Here is a 17062-nt window from a genome sequence, read left to right on the forward strand (position 1 = left end):
CATTCCTGCATTTTTTATTTACTGTATACAGGAAAAGATGGATGTTACCAAAGATAATCTTTGCTGGTTTACTTTTGAAATTGCTTAAGAAAATTACTGGCAGAAAAAGCTTTAAAATAAACACAGGAGATGGTACTAACTGGCTTTTCTTGATAAATTCTTGTGGTTATTGGGCAGCTTCAAAGGGCCCTGAAAATGACTAGCAACTGGCCAAGCAAAAGGAATCTGCTAATCCTGCCTGCAGTACAGCCCAGGCGGGGAACACTGAAACAACCCTCTGTAACTGGAGCTGGCTTGTGCTGTGCTGAGTGTGCCTGCCAGCTCCTGCCATGGGTGTTAAACAGTCCCAACAGTGTAGTAGCAGGGCTGTGAAATCGTTTAAGCAGTATAAAGCCATTGCCAAAACTATTCAAAGAATTCTGAATTGTATGTGGTTCTGTCCCACAACAAATTCAGTTAAAAATGGACAAAGTATAAAGCTGTCAGTGACTCTTTCCACATTGTTTTCAGCAGCTCTGCCATAAGAGAACACAGTTTTCAGAGCTACAAATTCCTCCCTTTTCCCTGTTGGTGCAGATTATCATCCAGCTTCAGCAGATACTCACATTTCATTTTCATCTTCTTACCTTAAAACATGTCTGTGTTACTGGTCTTCACCTCATTTGAGCCCTGAGCAGTCTCATCTATCCAGGTAAGAAAGAGCATACATAAAAATGCTGTTCCTCGTTTATAGCAGTGGCTTTATTATGAGAAATTAGTTTTGAGCTGATCACTTACAGTTGTGTAAGCACCTGAGCTGTTGGCTCAGTGAGGAACCTGAGCTTGCAGGAAACATTGCAGTACAATCCTCAATGTTTTTGAATTTGGGAAAAGTCTTCAAAACACATTTGTGCTTTCTGCATCAAAATTCTACAGTTATCTCCAGAGGCTGTACAAAATTTATTCAGACTAAAATACTTACGTAGAAAAATATGATAGTCTGTTACAATTAAAAATATGTCTGCTATAACTAAAGTAAAACATTCAATTGTCAAGCCAGTATTTTACAAAATCCAGTAAACATGATCGTGAATCTGAGAATTTGGTTTATAAAAACATACATTCTTTTGCATATACAATTCCTTCTCTGAAAAGCCACATTTGTGCAGGAAGATTTTGCCTTTGCCTTTGTCATTCTTTATTTGTCTGACTTTATTTGAAAATTACAAGCATAACAGTCATTAAAACCAAGATGTGTATGGTTGGTTTTACTGCAGCTGAAGCCCGTGTGAGCTCTTGGTAGAGGGGAGTTTTGGGACATGAAGTAACTCTTGAACGGATCTGATCTGAGACCTCTGGGAAAGAGAAGTCCTGTTTCAAAGCACTGAAGTTACCAGTGTTGTCAGGTATTTCCACTGTCTTCAGCATCGATTTAAATCCTGGTACAGTAGCCTAGGAGCAAATACAAAAGTGTTCTTCCTTGGTTTGAAACCTTGAGTTCAACTGTGAAACAATCACTGTTTACACTTTAAATGTACAAGAAAAATTGTTCTAAAGATACATTTGAGAGCACAGAATGAGAAAGAGTATAGTTTTCACGTTACAGCAATAAGACTCTTGCTGTACAAGAGAGGGAATCCTGCAGTGATGCTCAAGCATAAGCCCTTGGCAGCAGGCAGAGCCTACAGGGCATGGATGTTCTCTAGTAGTTCCACAGAGAAACCATTTTGACACAAGGAAATGACAGTCACTGGTGGTGGTGTCAGCCCGGTGCTGCCCAGATCCCAGCCTCCCCTCACCCTGCAAGAGCTCTGTGGTTTGTTTCAAACACCTCAAGCTCCTGCTGCTGTGCTCCAGCTGCTCATCCCATCTGGCTCTACAGAGGATTGTTATCTCTGGACATTGAGGACTGTATCAAAAAATTTCCTTTCTGCTAATATTTAAATATATACCTTTTAAAAAATCTGTTTAAGAGTCTTCACACCTCATCTCTATGATTTGAGCAGTTCAGCTCACCCACCTCTAAGGATGCTGTCTTACTGTGCTTGGGAACGCAACGCAATTAGAAGCAATACTTCAGTAAGGCTGCATACTCACATTGATCACATATGTCCCAGGCAAAAGGAGGAGAAAGTACTCCCCTTGTTCATTTGTTCTGTAGGGGCAGACGTGTGGCCTTCCTTTGGCTTCCACGATGGCATTGGGAATAGGATTCCCATTCTTATCAGTAACTTGGCCTTTGACACCTATGAAAAAGGGAGAGAAGAGAAAAATCATGAGCTGTAACTGGTGAGCCTCCTTCTCTGAGAAAGTCAGACTGTTCTGTTGCACTCAAAGGCTGTTTGACCACATTTCAGCACATCTAATAATATCACTAGTCACTTTGGTCTCACTGAAGGGAATTAAACCAGAAAATTCTTGGCTGTTGTTAATAGTTTACCCTCATGTTAAGTTAGAAAACAGTACTGTAATCTCCTAAATCTCATTTGCTGAAGGCATCATACACACTGTATGTCTTTTACCGAAGGGCTTCAATCTTCAATACAGGTTTGGCAGTCTTTGCACACAAACCCCCCCCCCCCCCCTTCTTTTTGTAATTTAAAATAAGTCAGCCTCTTGTCTAGTACTTCCCAAAGGCAGAATACCAACAATATCTGCTTATGAAGTAGTTTCCCTTAATTCCCACACAACATCTTCAAGGCAGCACAGGCATTAAGCAGAGATAAAATAGCAGTCAGATATTTAAGGCAACAAAATGCAAGATAAGCAACAGATTTGTGCAAACCCTTCAACTCATTGAAAAGCACCACAGCTTCACTAAGCAGAGTTCTCTTCCAAATGTGAAGTCAGATCACACCTAGAGAAGCCTTTCAAATTTACAAAATCCAAGCAGCAAAGACCCTGTGCTGAGGCACACATACACTTAGAGATGTCTGAAATAAATGATTGTCCCAAGGCTGCTCAGGAAAGTGAGGGGAGGGGTGGAGTGCATGGTCAGACATGCCCCAGAGCCTGTCCCCAGCACATTTTAAGCCCCTTGCACACCTGTAGCAGCACCCATTGCCCCTCACTTGACACACTTGTAAGTTCTCCTGCCTTACCCATCCCCTGGCCTTGAGCACTTCCTGTTCAGAAGCTCCCAGATCTCTTCCCTGTGAGCTGTGACACTGACAGGCTGCTGAGGAGTTCCCCCTAAGCTGGCCTCAGTTTTCACTCCACCCCCATTTGCATACCCACCTAGGTGTACTTGTTTGATATACTCGATCAGAGCAACTTGGTTGTCTCTCCAGAACTTTTCCAGCTGGTCTGCTGGAGGATATTTACAGCATGACAGCTCCAATGTAATTTCAAAACACTGTCCCCAGACATAGTTGTAATCTTGCATTCCACCTTAAAAGTGAAATAAAAGGGTGTTCAGCTGCAAAGAAACACTAAGGTCAAACTAAAAGACAAATGGCTAAGTTAAAATGTTGGTACTTGCATCATACCTGTAAGAAAAGTAAATCAGATAAATTATTCCTCAATGCCACACTTGTATTTACTGCCTCCTGTGGAAAACCAACTTAATTATTTACTCTAGTTACTCATAGAGTGTTGTTTTCTAAAGCATACTTCATTTTGGAAATGATGATGATTGTGGCTGAGAAGGGTGGATCTTTGACTTAAATTCATTCAAGCTTTCCCAACTAAAAAGGGGCAGATAGGCTGGCACAGGATTTTCCACTGCCAAAGCCATTCCAAGAACCTTTTAAGTCTTTGAATTCAGACAATGAAAACAACATACACAGTGCAGAAGCCCCATTTTCTATTTGGCTACACATAAACAGTAATGAAAAGTGAGAACATCTTACCAGAAGCAGCTGAATGAAACATCAGTGATGTTCTTACCTTCCAGCTGGTACCAAGAGTACCCGTTGGTGATGCCGTCTGGGAAGGTCTGCCTGTTGTCACACCCCGTCCCTTTGTACATGCTGGCATGGTTGGAAGAATAGGTTTTTGCCAGGTGAATAAAGACATCATCGTCTGGAGATCTGCTATAGCCTTTCAAAGAGCCAGTAACTGCAGAATGAAGATAGCCATTGTCTCATTACTGGTAAAACATACAGTGCTGGCTTACGAGCAGGATAAACATCACCCAAATGGCCGTATTAGGCAGGGAATTTTGATGGGGTTTATCAAATTTTGCCCATCCTAACTCAAAAGCTAGAAGAACCTTGCAGGAATCCTTGTAAATTTTGCTTTGGTATAGACAACATTCCTAAACCCAGTCAGTTGTGGAGAACAGAGTTTGTTACCAGCTTACCTGGGTTACCATTATCAAAGGTGTAACTGGCAACCAGGGCACCCCCATGCAAGTTTGCTGAAAGAACAAATGTTTCATTTTTTATCCAGTCCATTACTGCTTGAGTCTCTGGCTGAATGCTAGCACTGTTATTTTCAAAGGCATCAGGAAAATTTCTGTTCAGATCTTCTCCATTCCTGTTGTATCTTAGAAAGAGAGAAGACATTACCATTACTGTTTTGCCTGTGGATAGTTCCACATCACCAGCTTCCCAGTACTCCAGATATGTGGTGTGCTAGTGTCTCCAGGGAACAGGCAAGATGACCATTTTTTATTTCTCAAGCATTAAGGTGATGGACTTCAGTTTGCTTTCTGGCAGCACTGGAATTTTCATAGGACACAATAAAACAATTCCAAGTGGAAACACAGAATATTTAACATGCACATAGCATGCACACCTACACGTAAGTGAATTAGAAAAACCACAGGCAGATCAGAAGGACTTTGTCCTCCTCCTATATGTGTTTTTCCTGCTTGTATAGAGGACCAAGGTAACTACTGAATGGCTGTATCCCTTGGACTGTTGTCACTCTCAACAGACAGAAAAAATTTGAGTCAAACACCAGTACATCTTCTCCCTAAACCTTAAGGTCCAGCCTGTGCAAATGCTCTCTTGCTTTTTCACTCAGACAGGTCAGTACAGGAGTAAAGAGGGTATTCACCGTTGACTGCATTAATTTTTGAACTCAGTCAGTTAAACTCTATTTGACAGTGAGAGGATAAAAAATACCCCCCTCCATAAAAGTTCCATCTATTTGCTGAGGAATGCATTTTTTTTTAATAAAAAGGATGGCCTACACTGGTCACCTAAAGAACAAAACTACCTGAACTCTCTTGTTGGGGTCCCTTCCCCTCCTGCCATGGAGCCCTGGCAGAGGGGCCCTGAGGGCACAGACACGGGGTTTCGCTGCCCCTGGTCAGCCTCGTTCCCCTTTGGTTGTTTTGTGTTCCCCTGCCCGGGAAGGACCCTCGGGTCCCGTGACTGAGCAGTTCCTCGGCAGAGCCCCGGCCATGCAGCTGGGGAAATAAACATCTCTGAAACATCTACCACGAATCAGTCCATAGATATTTCTTTTCCATGGGCATTGTGTCTGATACACGTGTTGCAGTATCTGCACTGTAACACTCTCTTTGCACTTGTTTCTGATGTTGCCAAGGCCAGCGATCCAAGAGAACTTCTAGCTCATGGGTTTGCTTTTTTTGCACATTCCAACTTTGTCCTTTGGGCATTTCTTCCCATTCTCTCACTCTCTCTTTCCTTCTTCTAGCTTGTTAAGCTTTTCATCCCCTTTTTGTTCTCTGCAATAGTCACATTAAAGAATGCAAAAGTAACACAGGATGCAATGCCAAGTTATATTTTCTTCTGTGTAGGTTTTTTTCCTACCACTACTATTAGCACAGAACCTATTACAGCCAGCTCTGCTTGTGTAACTCCTCCTTCTTACTAAATGCACATTCAACATGATTTTAAACACATTGCTAGAAGTCCATTCAACAAGCTTAGACACACCTTTTCTCGTTAAGAAGGGTTATAGAATTCTCCAGTTGAAATAGATCCCTGTGGGTGGAATTTTCCTTCTTTTCTTGTAGCACTCTAAAGTTGCTACAAAATAGGGAATTGTGCTTGTATTAGCAATCTGTGTCTCCTGCTTAAAAGGTGAAGTCATTACACCTTTCTGACCAATTTTTTCTGGCCACACCATATATAAACACTGGTCTGACTCAGTCTTCCAGAAACTCTATGCCGTAACAACATGTCTTCAGAAGGGCACAGGCAAAAATTAGCCCTAGCACATCCTGTAGACTCTGCTCTCCACCAAGTATGACTCAGTCTTCTGGCTATCTGCGATTATTACTCCCCACCCATCTCTTTTACCTCTCCCACCCTCCTAAGCCACCCTTACCTTCCTCGTGTGTAATAACAATCAGGCACTTTTGTAGCTTCAAATCCATCGGGATTCATCGTTGGCATGATATGAATCCGGGTATTATTGAGTAACCGGGTAATAACTGGGTCACGTCCATAGCTGTTCACTAGGAAATCTATCAAATGGAGCAGGATTTCTCTCCCAACAGTCTGTGTAAAGAAGCATAGATTTTACTTTATGTCTGATATGGAAGAAAAAGAAGAAGAAAATAAATAAATAAAGACCCACCACCTTGCACTTCCAGCTTTTTCTTATGGACTACACATACATACAAGGCATATGAGAGCATTCTGATAAACACTGCTTTGTTTTATGCTCTCCCCTAAATATATTTAAAGCAATTGAATAGATTAAAGGAATCACTGGAGGGTTTTCACAAGGGTTTTAAACCCAGATCAGCTGGACCTTTTTGTATAATGGGAAACTGACTGTGTCAGATGCACTGCTTAAATCTTGCATGGATAAGGAACAGCTATAAAAAAAACTAAAGTTGCCTGATAAACATCATGTGGGCTTGGGAACACCTCACTGCATTTTCTCAGTCCCACAGGAGGGTCCCAGCTCTGTGCTGGTGCCTGAGTGACCCTGCACACAAGCACCGGTGCTGTGCGGCACCACTTGGCAGTGGTGGTTCAGAAGGAAGGGAGGACAAGTCTGCCATGTTTTCCAGGATGCTACAGAGCAGGATTTTTTCTTCTTGATCCTCTTTTATGGAAAGCCAATATTAATACAAGATCAAAGAGGCCACATAGATACTTCTGTTACATTATTTTAATGTCCTGAACATGTGCATTGGGGAAACCAAATAAATCCTTAGAAAAAGACACGGAAAGACATTTGGATACAGACTTTAGATCAAGGAGAGGCAGCGGCAGGGAAAATGCTAACCATGTATTTTTGCTCATATAAGTTTGTATAAGTCATGAAAGCTGACATCTCCCTTTAGTCTATCAGATTTTAGGCAAAATAGTGTCAAGTACCAGATCCAGAGTTAAGGACAATCCTATTCTACCCCAGAAACCACTGCTAGTGTTCACTGGACCATACTTTCCAGGGGCACTGTGACCCATGCCTCAAGGGTGCTTTAGGGTTCCTAAGCCCTGTCTGGAAAGGGAACAAACCAAGACTTGCAAGCAGATGAATTCTAGAGATAACTTATCTCTACTTTATCTCCAAGAACAAAGCCTGGTATATCACAACAGGATCTAAACCAGCACCTGAGTATGTGAAAACAGACTGCTCTGCAGGTTTGATAAATACACTCCGTGAAATGTAAGAAGGGATGCAACAGAACCATGTTGTACAGGCAGCTCTTGAAAAGGATGATAGACATCTTGGGAAGCATGTAAGGGTGGGGGAAGAAAGGAGAGGAGAGAAATCAGCCAAATCATGGCCCTGGGCATGAGAGATGAAGGTCAGAATCAGCAAGAATGGCTCTACCACAGAGACAGCTAAACTACAGACAAGACTGGACTGCTGTCTGGAGAAACTGGGAAAGTGTTCTTCTCCTACTGTACTTCTGTTCAGTGCCTGACCAAAAGAAATCCCAGAAAGAAAGGGTAGAGAAGCAGGAACAGAAAGGGGGAAAAAAAGAAAAGTAACACAAGAATGTGGTAGGAAAGGACAGTGTTTACAAAGAAAGAAAGATGACCAGATTTTCACAGATGACATTCTTTGCACTTAAAAGTTAATCCCAGGCTTACTTACATGTACAGTATTTTACAAACTATTTTATAGGATTCCTGGTATATAGCTATTGTTGTACTCAGGACATTAAGCGATTCAGGTCATCATAAGTGTGTTGGCACCTGGATGATTGCACAGTGAGAGAAGAATACACTTATTACCACTATTTTGGTGTGGTAACAGAGGGGTGGTTTTGTTTTCGTCCAGAGGACCCTGCATTGCTTGAGAAAGCATATCTGGAAGTATCTGAGGAAGTTTTTGTTTCTGGGAAAGTTCAAGATCAAGTTTTGATCTTTGCCCTTGGAAGGACAGCATCTGCTGCTCAGTCAAGCTTGACCCTGTTACTACAGAGGTCAGATGTACCTGTGGATAAGAGTTATGAGTCACTTAGTTTTACTTTAGAGCTTCAAGTAAAGTATCTAGGCAGACTGAAGGTAGGCTGCTGACAGTAAAGTCGAGGACAGACAACTTAACCTGCCTCAAGTTTAACATGAAGATAGAGAGAAAAGCATGTATGTGTTCTGGGGCTTTGAGAGGACATGAACACTTAGTTTTGACTGCAGTATCCCAAGGGAGATGCCAAGGTGTATTGTTTTACTGTATTCACATGAAGTGTGACAGGAAAGCAAAGGAAATCCCTTTCCCCCACCTCTAGGGATACAATTAGACATTAAGTTTCTCTGTTCACTTTCAGATGTCTTCTTGTGAAGACATCTTCCTGTGCCCCAAAGGGAGAGAGTTAGCAGGAAAGGCTTTCAGTGATCCTCAGGGGAAAGCCTTGAATGAAGAAGCGTGCATATGTCAGGATGTAGATCAACGCTGTAGAAAAGGGCATGACTGCTGCTTCTGCACACAAATCCTTTAAACTTCTGACTCTGCCTGCTGGCAGGGCTGTGTCAGCACCCTGCTCAGCTACCACAGGGATTACTCAAGAAGCCCGAGCAGCAGCAAGTTAGGAGATTAAGGTTAGCTCCAATTGCACCTGCACTGTAACACTTTACTGCATCAGCCCTGAGTTTAGAACACTGTTGTTACCACATGATAGAGACCTAATACCAGGGGACTATGGGTGGATGGACTCTGCCCATTTTATTATTACAATTCTTCCCTTAATCATGGCCTGGTTTTTAAGTTGAACGATGTTGAAAGAAAGATCCAAACCATCAGGTAGGACCTGTTTCAGGGCAACACAGTCTTGCCAGTCTCCCTGCTCCAGCCCCGGCTGCTCCACAGGCCAGGTTCAGCATACCAGGCACAACCCCACCTAAGGAAGTGGAGTTAGAGCAGAGAAACCAGTAGGCCATCCTGGTTTCCCACTGAAATGCCATCACACTTGCAAGGTGTTATTTTTAACACTTGTACAGTGCTAATTATTATGCACCGCTAGGACACACCCCACTGGGGTTGTCCTGCTTTGCTAAAACACACCAGTGTTAAAGTGACTGTTTATGCAAAGAGTTTGGCACACATCCCTTTACTTCTCCAGCAGCAGTCACTGTGGACATCTGAGAACTACCACGTGTATGATAGGGAAGTGCAGTTCCCTGGTTTATCACTGAAGGAAATGGCAACACAAAGCCTGCTTTTGAGCTAGTAACTGGCATTAGTCTTTACCACCTGGACAAATTCCACAGGCTTCAGACTTTACCTGGCTGAGACAGGGATAGCTTTTTCTTTTCCCACTCAGAAGAGTGTGAGGAAAGACAAGGAAAAAAGCAACTGCAGCAGGGCAGTGTTAAAATGTTTTGAAACAGACCTCAGCAACATCCAGATTTTTTTAAAGTCTGTTGTTAGCATTGAGATTTGATTGCTTTGAATTTTGAAATCTCTGGTGCTTATGACCTTCTAATTCTGAAGCTAGGTGGAAAATAGTTCACTATGCAATAAATATTTTTTATAAATTTTTTTTTTCATAGAGCAAATACTGTTTCGCTGCATATCACTTCAATAATACATCACACAGGACTGACGACATAGGAATAAAGGCTTACAATTCCTTATAGCAAGTTGTGCAGTATGTGCAGTATTCTTTTTGTGCAATTGGATGATAAAAAACCAGCCATATTTTCCACAGTGGTATTTTGATAGTGTAAATGCAGCTTCCATTAATTTTTTGGACATAAGAGTGAGAAATTCTACACAAAACTCATCAGTTTATTGTCTGGTCATTTTAAAAGACCCCATTATATTGATCACAAATAAATCTACTCCAGTCCTTACTCACCTAAGCCCTAATATTTCAGGAGAGCCTACTGTGGATATGACTGTGTCTATGATGACATGGAAAATAGGGCATAGTTTCTTTAACTTATTTCACAAGATAAGTCAGCAGATAAATACATCCTTTCACGTAGGCAAGTTCAGACCTATCAGTACAGGCTCAGTTTCACAAAATGAAAGAGGAAAAATACTACTATTTTTAATAATATTTTATACTACTGTATAATTCTACTATTTCTATTAGTGCTTTATTTATATTATTATAAATAAATTATTGTTTATTATAAATAAAATATTGTACTATTTAAGATTATTTGCATTGCTGTTATTTTATACTACACAATGAGAAAATAAAGCGATCAGAAGTGGATACTGCAGGAGAAAAGGACTGATATCAGCATTGCCACCCTGAGAAAGAGTTTATCTTGTGATGGTCCGGTTACACTATAGCTGCAGAAGGTTAAAGCCATATACTCAATACATTAAAGGGAAAAAGCAGAAACACACAGGTAGTTTACAGTTTGTTCAGAGGTGCTTTTCCTTAAACGGTTTCCCTGCAGTGATATACATGGTTTAGGAACAGCCTTCCAATTAGATCCTATTTGTTCAGTTGTGTAGAATGGACTCAAGTCCCTGGCACAGAGGTTCCAAAGGTAATAGTTCTGCTCCATTTATGACCTAGGAGTATGTAGGTGTTAGGGTGTGGTCAATGTTAAGCAGGAGGAGTACTTCCCCAGGGAGGAATATGTGACTTAGAAAGAAAAGATCTTTCAAGTAAGAATACAAGGCTGGGACAAGAGAAGCTGTGCCTAATTCAGAATGGGAGTTGCCCCAGAAGATCAGGCAACCTCTCCCTCATCTTCCCCCGCAGACTTTATTAACATTTCACAGGCTTATGCATTTTGTGCAGCCAATTACTGCCATTTTGATTAAAGTCAGTTTAAATCAGTTTTAATTTGGCTCGGGTTAAACAAAAAGTACCGCTAAAAATGGTGTCCAGCTACACACAGCCAACACAAAGAATGGGAGAAGTCTTTTGTTACCTCTCAGTGGATCTGGGGCAAAAGTTCACTCTATTTGGCAACAGTGAACACAAATGAAAATCTTTTAAATCTCAGCTGGTTATGTCTTACAGTATTAAGAAAAGTGAACTTACTTAAAAAAATAAATCTTTCCAGTTCTGAAAAAAAATACTCCTTTTCTACTATTGTGTACTCACTTTACTTTGTTAGAACTTCCCTGTTGGGCAGCTTTCCAAATAACCTAGATTTTCTTCCAGCAGCATGTGCGAACAGCCCACACACATGTAATTCAGGTTCCAGCCCAACTTTTATGTTTTTGGAGCAGCTGGCCAGCTGAGTCAAAGTTAAGCCTCATTTGTGTGGTCACAACAGGTTAGAAGGGCAGCATCACCAAACAATACTTGAGAACTTCTCATTTTGTATCATTTGTGGAAAGTGTCGTTGAAGCACAAAAGACCTGAGTGGATCAATGAAGTCATAATCTCTTTATGAAAGACTCTGGCACACAAGTTGAAGCTTGTTGTATAATTAGTGCAAAACTTATCTGCTTAATATATTGCAGGGATAGTTGAATCTGTCCCCAGGGACTAGCAGAATCTTAGATTATGGAAAAAAAAATATTCAAGTTCTCCAATGCTTCTCTATATGAGGAATTAATTTCCTGCCATCTGAAATACATTTATGATCAGATAAAAAAATCCCAAACACTAACTGTGAGTTACCTGTACGTACCAAAAAAACCCATACAGCAAAAATCATCATGAGTGCCTAAAAAGGAGGAATAGCTCTATTTCCAGAATGTTCCCTAGGTGTGAGCTTAGTCTGACAAACAACTGGAATGTAACATGCCTTAGCTAGGCAGCTCAAGGATCAACCCTGCTCAGATTGTCTGGCACTGTGTCTGACTTTAAAAGAAAATCATGTCTCATTTCCTCATGAAGTCAACAAAAAACTTAGATCCCAGGCAGTGATCCAAGTTGCCAATCCCCAGCAACTCCCAGCCCTGTGGATGTGCAAACAGTGTGTATTTCTATGGTCAAAGCTCCTCCTGAGTATCCAGCTGGGCAGTGATAATGAAGGGGGTGCTTCCTTGTGAAGACTTCAGTATGTGTGGCCCTCTGCAGTCCAGCAACATTGGATTTGCAAGCCAGGCCATTCTGGATGAGATAATATCCTGCCCTCCACCTCCTTCCCATCAAAGCTGGGTGATTTATAGTCCCAGGTTTGCAATCCCCTTCAGCAGTCTGCAGGGACTGCAGTATGGAGCCTCAGTTCCTGGACGCCTTGGTGACCCACACCAGGTTTCAGGAGCTGCAAACCCTGTCTTGGGCATCCAGTAACAAATGTACCTATTTGAAACCATGAATCAGCTTCCTCCCACACAGAGTTAAATTCCCAAGCAGCCAAGCTCCCAGCAGCACTTTGAGCAAGGCCAGTGTCAAACAAGGTGAAACTAGTCTAACTTGGGGAAATTCTTGGCACAAAATGTCACAAGTGCCTGTAGGCGTGCAAGTGCTCACACACAGTATTGTTAACAGCAATAACTCGAGACATGTTACCCTTTGCACAGGATACATTTCCACTATGTCTGTTTTTTCTCGGTTTTGGGAATTCAGAGTCTCGAGCACATATATATACATACATATCTTGCTACTCCTGTTAAATTATTTAACCTTCACATGAAAGACTGCATAAAAATATATTGTGTAGTTTAAACTTATCCTGAATATGACTAATATAATCAGGTAAAGCTAAAGAATAAAAGAAATAGAAAGCAAAGAAGTACTATAGAAGACAGTGAAGCTTTGATTCTTTCTGATTCAGATTCAAGTACCGCACCAGGTAGGCTCATAATCATCATTTCTTCTTTATCATTAATAAGTGGGCATTCTTCCCAGAGCAAGTTTATTGTTCTGGAATTGATTTTTGTTTTGTTCTCAGTGTTATCTCAGGTGAATCTAGGTGTTCCTAGCCTAAGGTTCCAAAGATAAATTTTCTTCCTAAAATAAATAATTTGATGCTTCACAGCAATTATTATTTAATCTTAGGATGTGTTTGAAGAGTTCTATCAGTCATATTTCATGCCTAGGCAATAATAATGTACAAGCAAACTACTGCATCTGACTCATTGCCAGGAAACTTAAAGCCTCTGTGTTTACTCACTTGGAGAAGACAAAGCTCTCCACTCAAGAGAGGTCTTGGGTGTAGGATTGTAGGACTCTTCACCATGATGTAAGGTCTCCTAAGGCCCTTCCACCAAAACAAGGGAACTTTATTCTGAAAATTCCTCAATAAATACACACATATTTTGTCCTTGAGTTATGACATACCTCAATAATAAGAAGCACATGCCTGAGAAAAGTTCACTCTAAACCTCTGGTAAGTGTATTTGGTATAAATGACATTGCAAAAATTGAAACGTACCTCATCCCCATGCATATTAGCAACATACTTGAACTCTGGAATGCCAATCTTATGATGGGTTGGAAACTTTCCCAGAACAAGAACCCACAGGTCTCTACCTTTAAGAGGGGAAGGGGAAAAGACATTTTTTAAAACAAGTGTAAAATCATACAAGCCTTAGAAGAATAAAAAGAGTTGGTCATTAAGACCATTGTACAAATTCCAGTATTTCATTGGTGCCCACTCAGTCCTACATATAACATATCAAAGTAGACTGTGGGGTTCCTTTATTCTATGAATATTTGCAATATTAGTTAGAGGAATGTTTTGCCTTCTGACCAAGTATGTCATAAACCCTGCAATTTCTAAAGCATTTAACCAGGACTAGAAAAGAAGGCTTCTTTTTTTTTTTTTTTTTGTAATAAACATTTTTCAAGTTAAATTTAGCAAATAAGATCACTCTTCCTGCCCCCAAATTTTGAATCATAAGGCTTTTCTGAAATTTATACAGAAGTTTTCATTATCACAAAGAAAGAACATCTGGTTTTGTACAAAAGACAACACAAAAAAGCTAAACATATTCATGCATTACTGCTCAGAAAACAGGAGGTAGCAGAAAGAGCTGCATCAGAGACATATTCCAAATATATCAGCAGGGAAAGAATTAATAGCTACAGAAAGAGTATTAGTTAGGACCACTAAAGCTGCACAAGAAGCTGAACTTTAAGCAACAAAATAAACAAACATACATACATTTTGGAAGTCCTCACTTAAGCAGGGGGGAGACGGCGAGGGGAGGGCATTTTCTGTTACTATTTTTAGTGATACTGTGGCATTTCAGACCTCATCTGCAAATCTGTGCTTCCCACTAGTCTGCTCACAGAGGTGGAAAACTCAAGTTTCAGCAGATGGCAGCAATGAAACTGGACCAGTTCCTTCATACGAGCAGTGACAGCCTATAGATTGCTAATGGCCAGACCTCATGAACATACTACCTGTCCCCAGCTCCACACGGGGCTTGTTGGGGCCCACAGCCTGTCTGAGAGGAGCCCAGCCATCACTGCTACTTGCAGGAAATAGCAACGTAGGAACTGCTATATGCAGTACTATAAAAAGCCTTAGTTCCTAAATCTCTGTGGATCATCAAATCTGCAGTAAACAAACTCTAGAGCATATCAGTTTCCCATTCCTGAAGCCATGACCCCTCTAGTCATGCATGTGCCACAGCATTTTTGTTTTCCTTTCTAGCTATGTGACTGACTCACAGCAGCTATACCACAAGGGTCATGACTTCAGGAATGGGAGAAAAACTTGAAGAGGACTGAAGCAACGCTGCAAGATGCACTGAAACAGTTGGAAGAGAGGTAAAACTGAAGACAGTGATTGCCAAACTAAATTCTCAGTTAACAGAATCAGAGTCTTAGGCCTAGGATCAAGAAGCAACAAAACAGTGCTGAGACCTGATAGACTCAACAAGGAGTGATCTCAGTATCCCCTGGTTTTACAGTCACTCTTGAAGACATTGGTGTTCAACCCTTGTAACCATGCTATGCACAAAGCTGTGAGATGCTGCTACTGACTCTTTCATTAAAGGACAATGTGAGCAAGCAATCCGTGCTTTTAAAAATAATTTTGTGGCAACTGATTTGGTAAGAAGCTAGTTATTTGGCCTTGTTGTATGTAGAGCCACTGTTTCATAAAAAAAGAAAAAACTTGATTTCTGTAAGCCTAGACAAGTTGTAGATGGAGAACCCAAATATACTAGCATTTAAGCACATTCTTCTTCAAAAGGAAAGAGAACACCCACATCATCTCACCCTAGCCCTTCTTCCCTCCAAAACCTCCAGAGGTCCCCTCTAACCTCAACCATCCTGCAGCTCTGTGAAAATAGATGACAAGACTTGCTGCAATAGCCTATGTTTGGAACTAAAAACAATTCTAGTAGTGAAAAAAGTATGCTACTGTTATTCATAATCAAGTGTGGACAACAACCTCAACTTATTTTCCATCTCTGCAATGTGTCATTCTCTCTACAGTTGTATCCTGGGGCAACTTACAATGAATTACCAAGGAAGTCCTTCCAGAATGCTCCTATGATTCTCTGTCCTTATGCCCTCTAAGCCCTGGCTCCCAGCTCTCATTCCCTCTACTGGAAGGCAAGTTCAGACATCCCTCCTTGGTGTTAGTTGCCATGTGGACTTCTGCACCAAGAGGAACACACCTGCCTACAGCTGCGATTGCAGCCTTTCCGCCCAAATTTAAAGGTGGCTACTGCAAACCTACAACATGCAGCTCATTGTATATACTCAAGCAAAGAGTACAAGTAGAGCTAAAGTGCTCTAGATGTTTCCATCATTTAAGATTTTCTACCAATAATATTGTATTCTGATTTCAAATTTAAAAAAAATACTTCCAGTGTCTTGCCATCAGCAGTATTCCTTCCTGCTGCTCTCACTGGGAATTGCACTCATGGGAAACACAAGGAAGAGCTAAGTATAGACTAACATTAAGTACTGATGTAAATTGGTCTTTCCAGCATTAGTGTTTAGACTGCTTAGAGTTTGTGTGAGGGCTATCTACATGCTAGACACTCCCATGAACTGAGATACCGATTATTTCCTGGCATTTCCAGCTTGTAAGAAGTATTAAACCTTCCATTAACAATTAAAATACATTCCTGGGTCTGTTCAGCCTGCAGTACTGGATAGTGTACCTATGAGGGATGATGTAAGATTTCTTTCCATGTGGCAGTAATTAACTGCATATAAAAAGATTCAGCATATGGATGGTTTTCTTTAATCAGAAAAGCCTAGATAACTCTGGTTTGGTACCTGAAGGGAACAGCTAAGCTTCCTCTCATGCTTTGAAAAGCCATTTCTCACTGCCAAATTGCCAAACCAAAACTGACGTCAACTAATTAGTGAACTACATTTCAAGTAATGAAGACAAACTTGTGTTTCTAACTGTGTGTCTCAGGACAAGTAACAAGACTTGTATTGGAGCAGAGCCAGACCCCACAGCTTCTAGTAGAATAAGAAGTCTTTCTAACTTTTAAAAAAGTTTTCTAGCATTTCCACTAGTTCGTGACATAGTGTCAGTATTCTAAACAGGTCTACACAAACTGGTAATTAAAATGAAGAGTTGAAACTGATCTCCAGATCTAGTGGGAAAGAAATCGAATCAATTTGTAGATGTTGGAGTCTGGATCATGCTCCCTGTTTTTGTTCTCAATTTTATTTCTGCTTTTCTTGACTTTGTTCTTTACAGCTTCATTTATGAAAAACTTGTCATTTCAAAGAAAGTTACGGCTAGGAAATTAAGTGACTGGGGAAGGGCTCAGACCCACTGTCAGTATCAGTCAGGGTAGGGTACTGATTCAAGAGCTTGCAACTGCAAATTCAAAGCAATAGACTGACTACAGTCCTCCTGGGTTGGCCATGTGTTGCACACTGGCTTCATGGGTAGGAACTGCAGTAATGCTG

At 41.0% G+C, this 17062-nt stretch overlaps 1 protein-coding gene across 1 annotated transcript in view; it reads right to left on the reverse strand.

Annotated features, from left to right (window-relative positions):
• Window positions 1-714: 714 nt before the first annotated feature.
• CPM (carboxypeptidase M) overlaps window positions 715-17062 on the reverse strand; it is a 67210-nt gene continuing 50862 nt past the window's right edge. The window contains exons 2-8 of the mRNA XM_008632886.2: window positions 13602-13756; window positions 6226-6398; window positions 4283-4467; window positions 3868-4038; window positions 3217-3369; window positions 2077-2225; window positions 715-1431 (exon numbers count right to left, since the gene is read on the reverse strand). Coding sequence (XP_008631108.1) covers window positions 1192-1431; window positions 2077-2225; window positions 3217-3369; window positions 3868-4038; window positions 4283-4467; window positions 6226-6398; window positions 13602-13756 — 1226 coding nt within the window. The 3' untranslated portion in view covers window positions 715-1191. The remainder of the gene's footprint in view (window positions 1432-2076; window positions 2226-3216; window positions 3370-3867; window positions 4039-4282; window positions 4468-6225; window positions 6399-13601; window positions 13757-17062) is intronic.

Source organism: Corvus brachyrhynchos, unplaced genomic scaffold, assembly GCF_000691975.1.
Source record: "Corvus brachyrhynchos isolate BGI_N302 unplaced genomic scaffold, ASM69197v1 scaffold32, whole genome shotgun sequence".
Taxonomy (NCBI): domain Eukaryota; kingdom Metazoa; phylum Chordata; class Aves; order Passeriformes; family Corvidae; genus Corvus; species Corvus brachyrhynchos.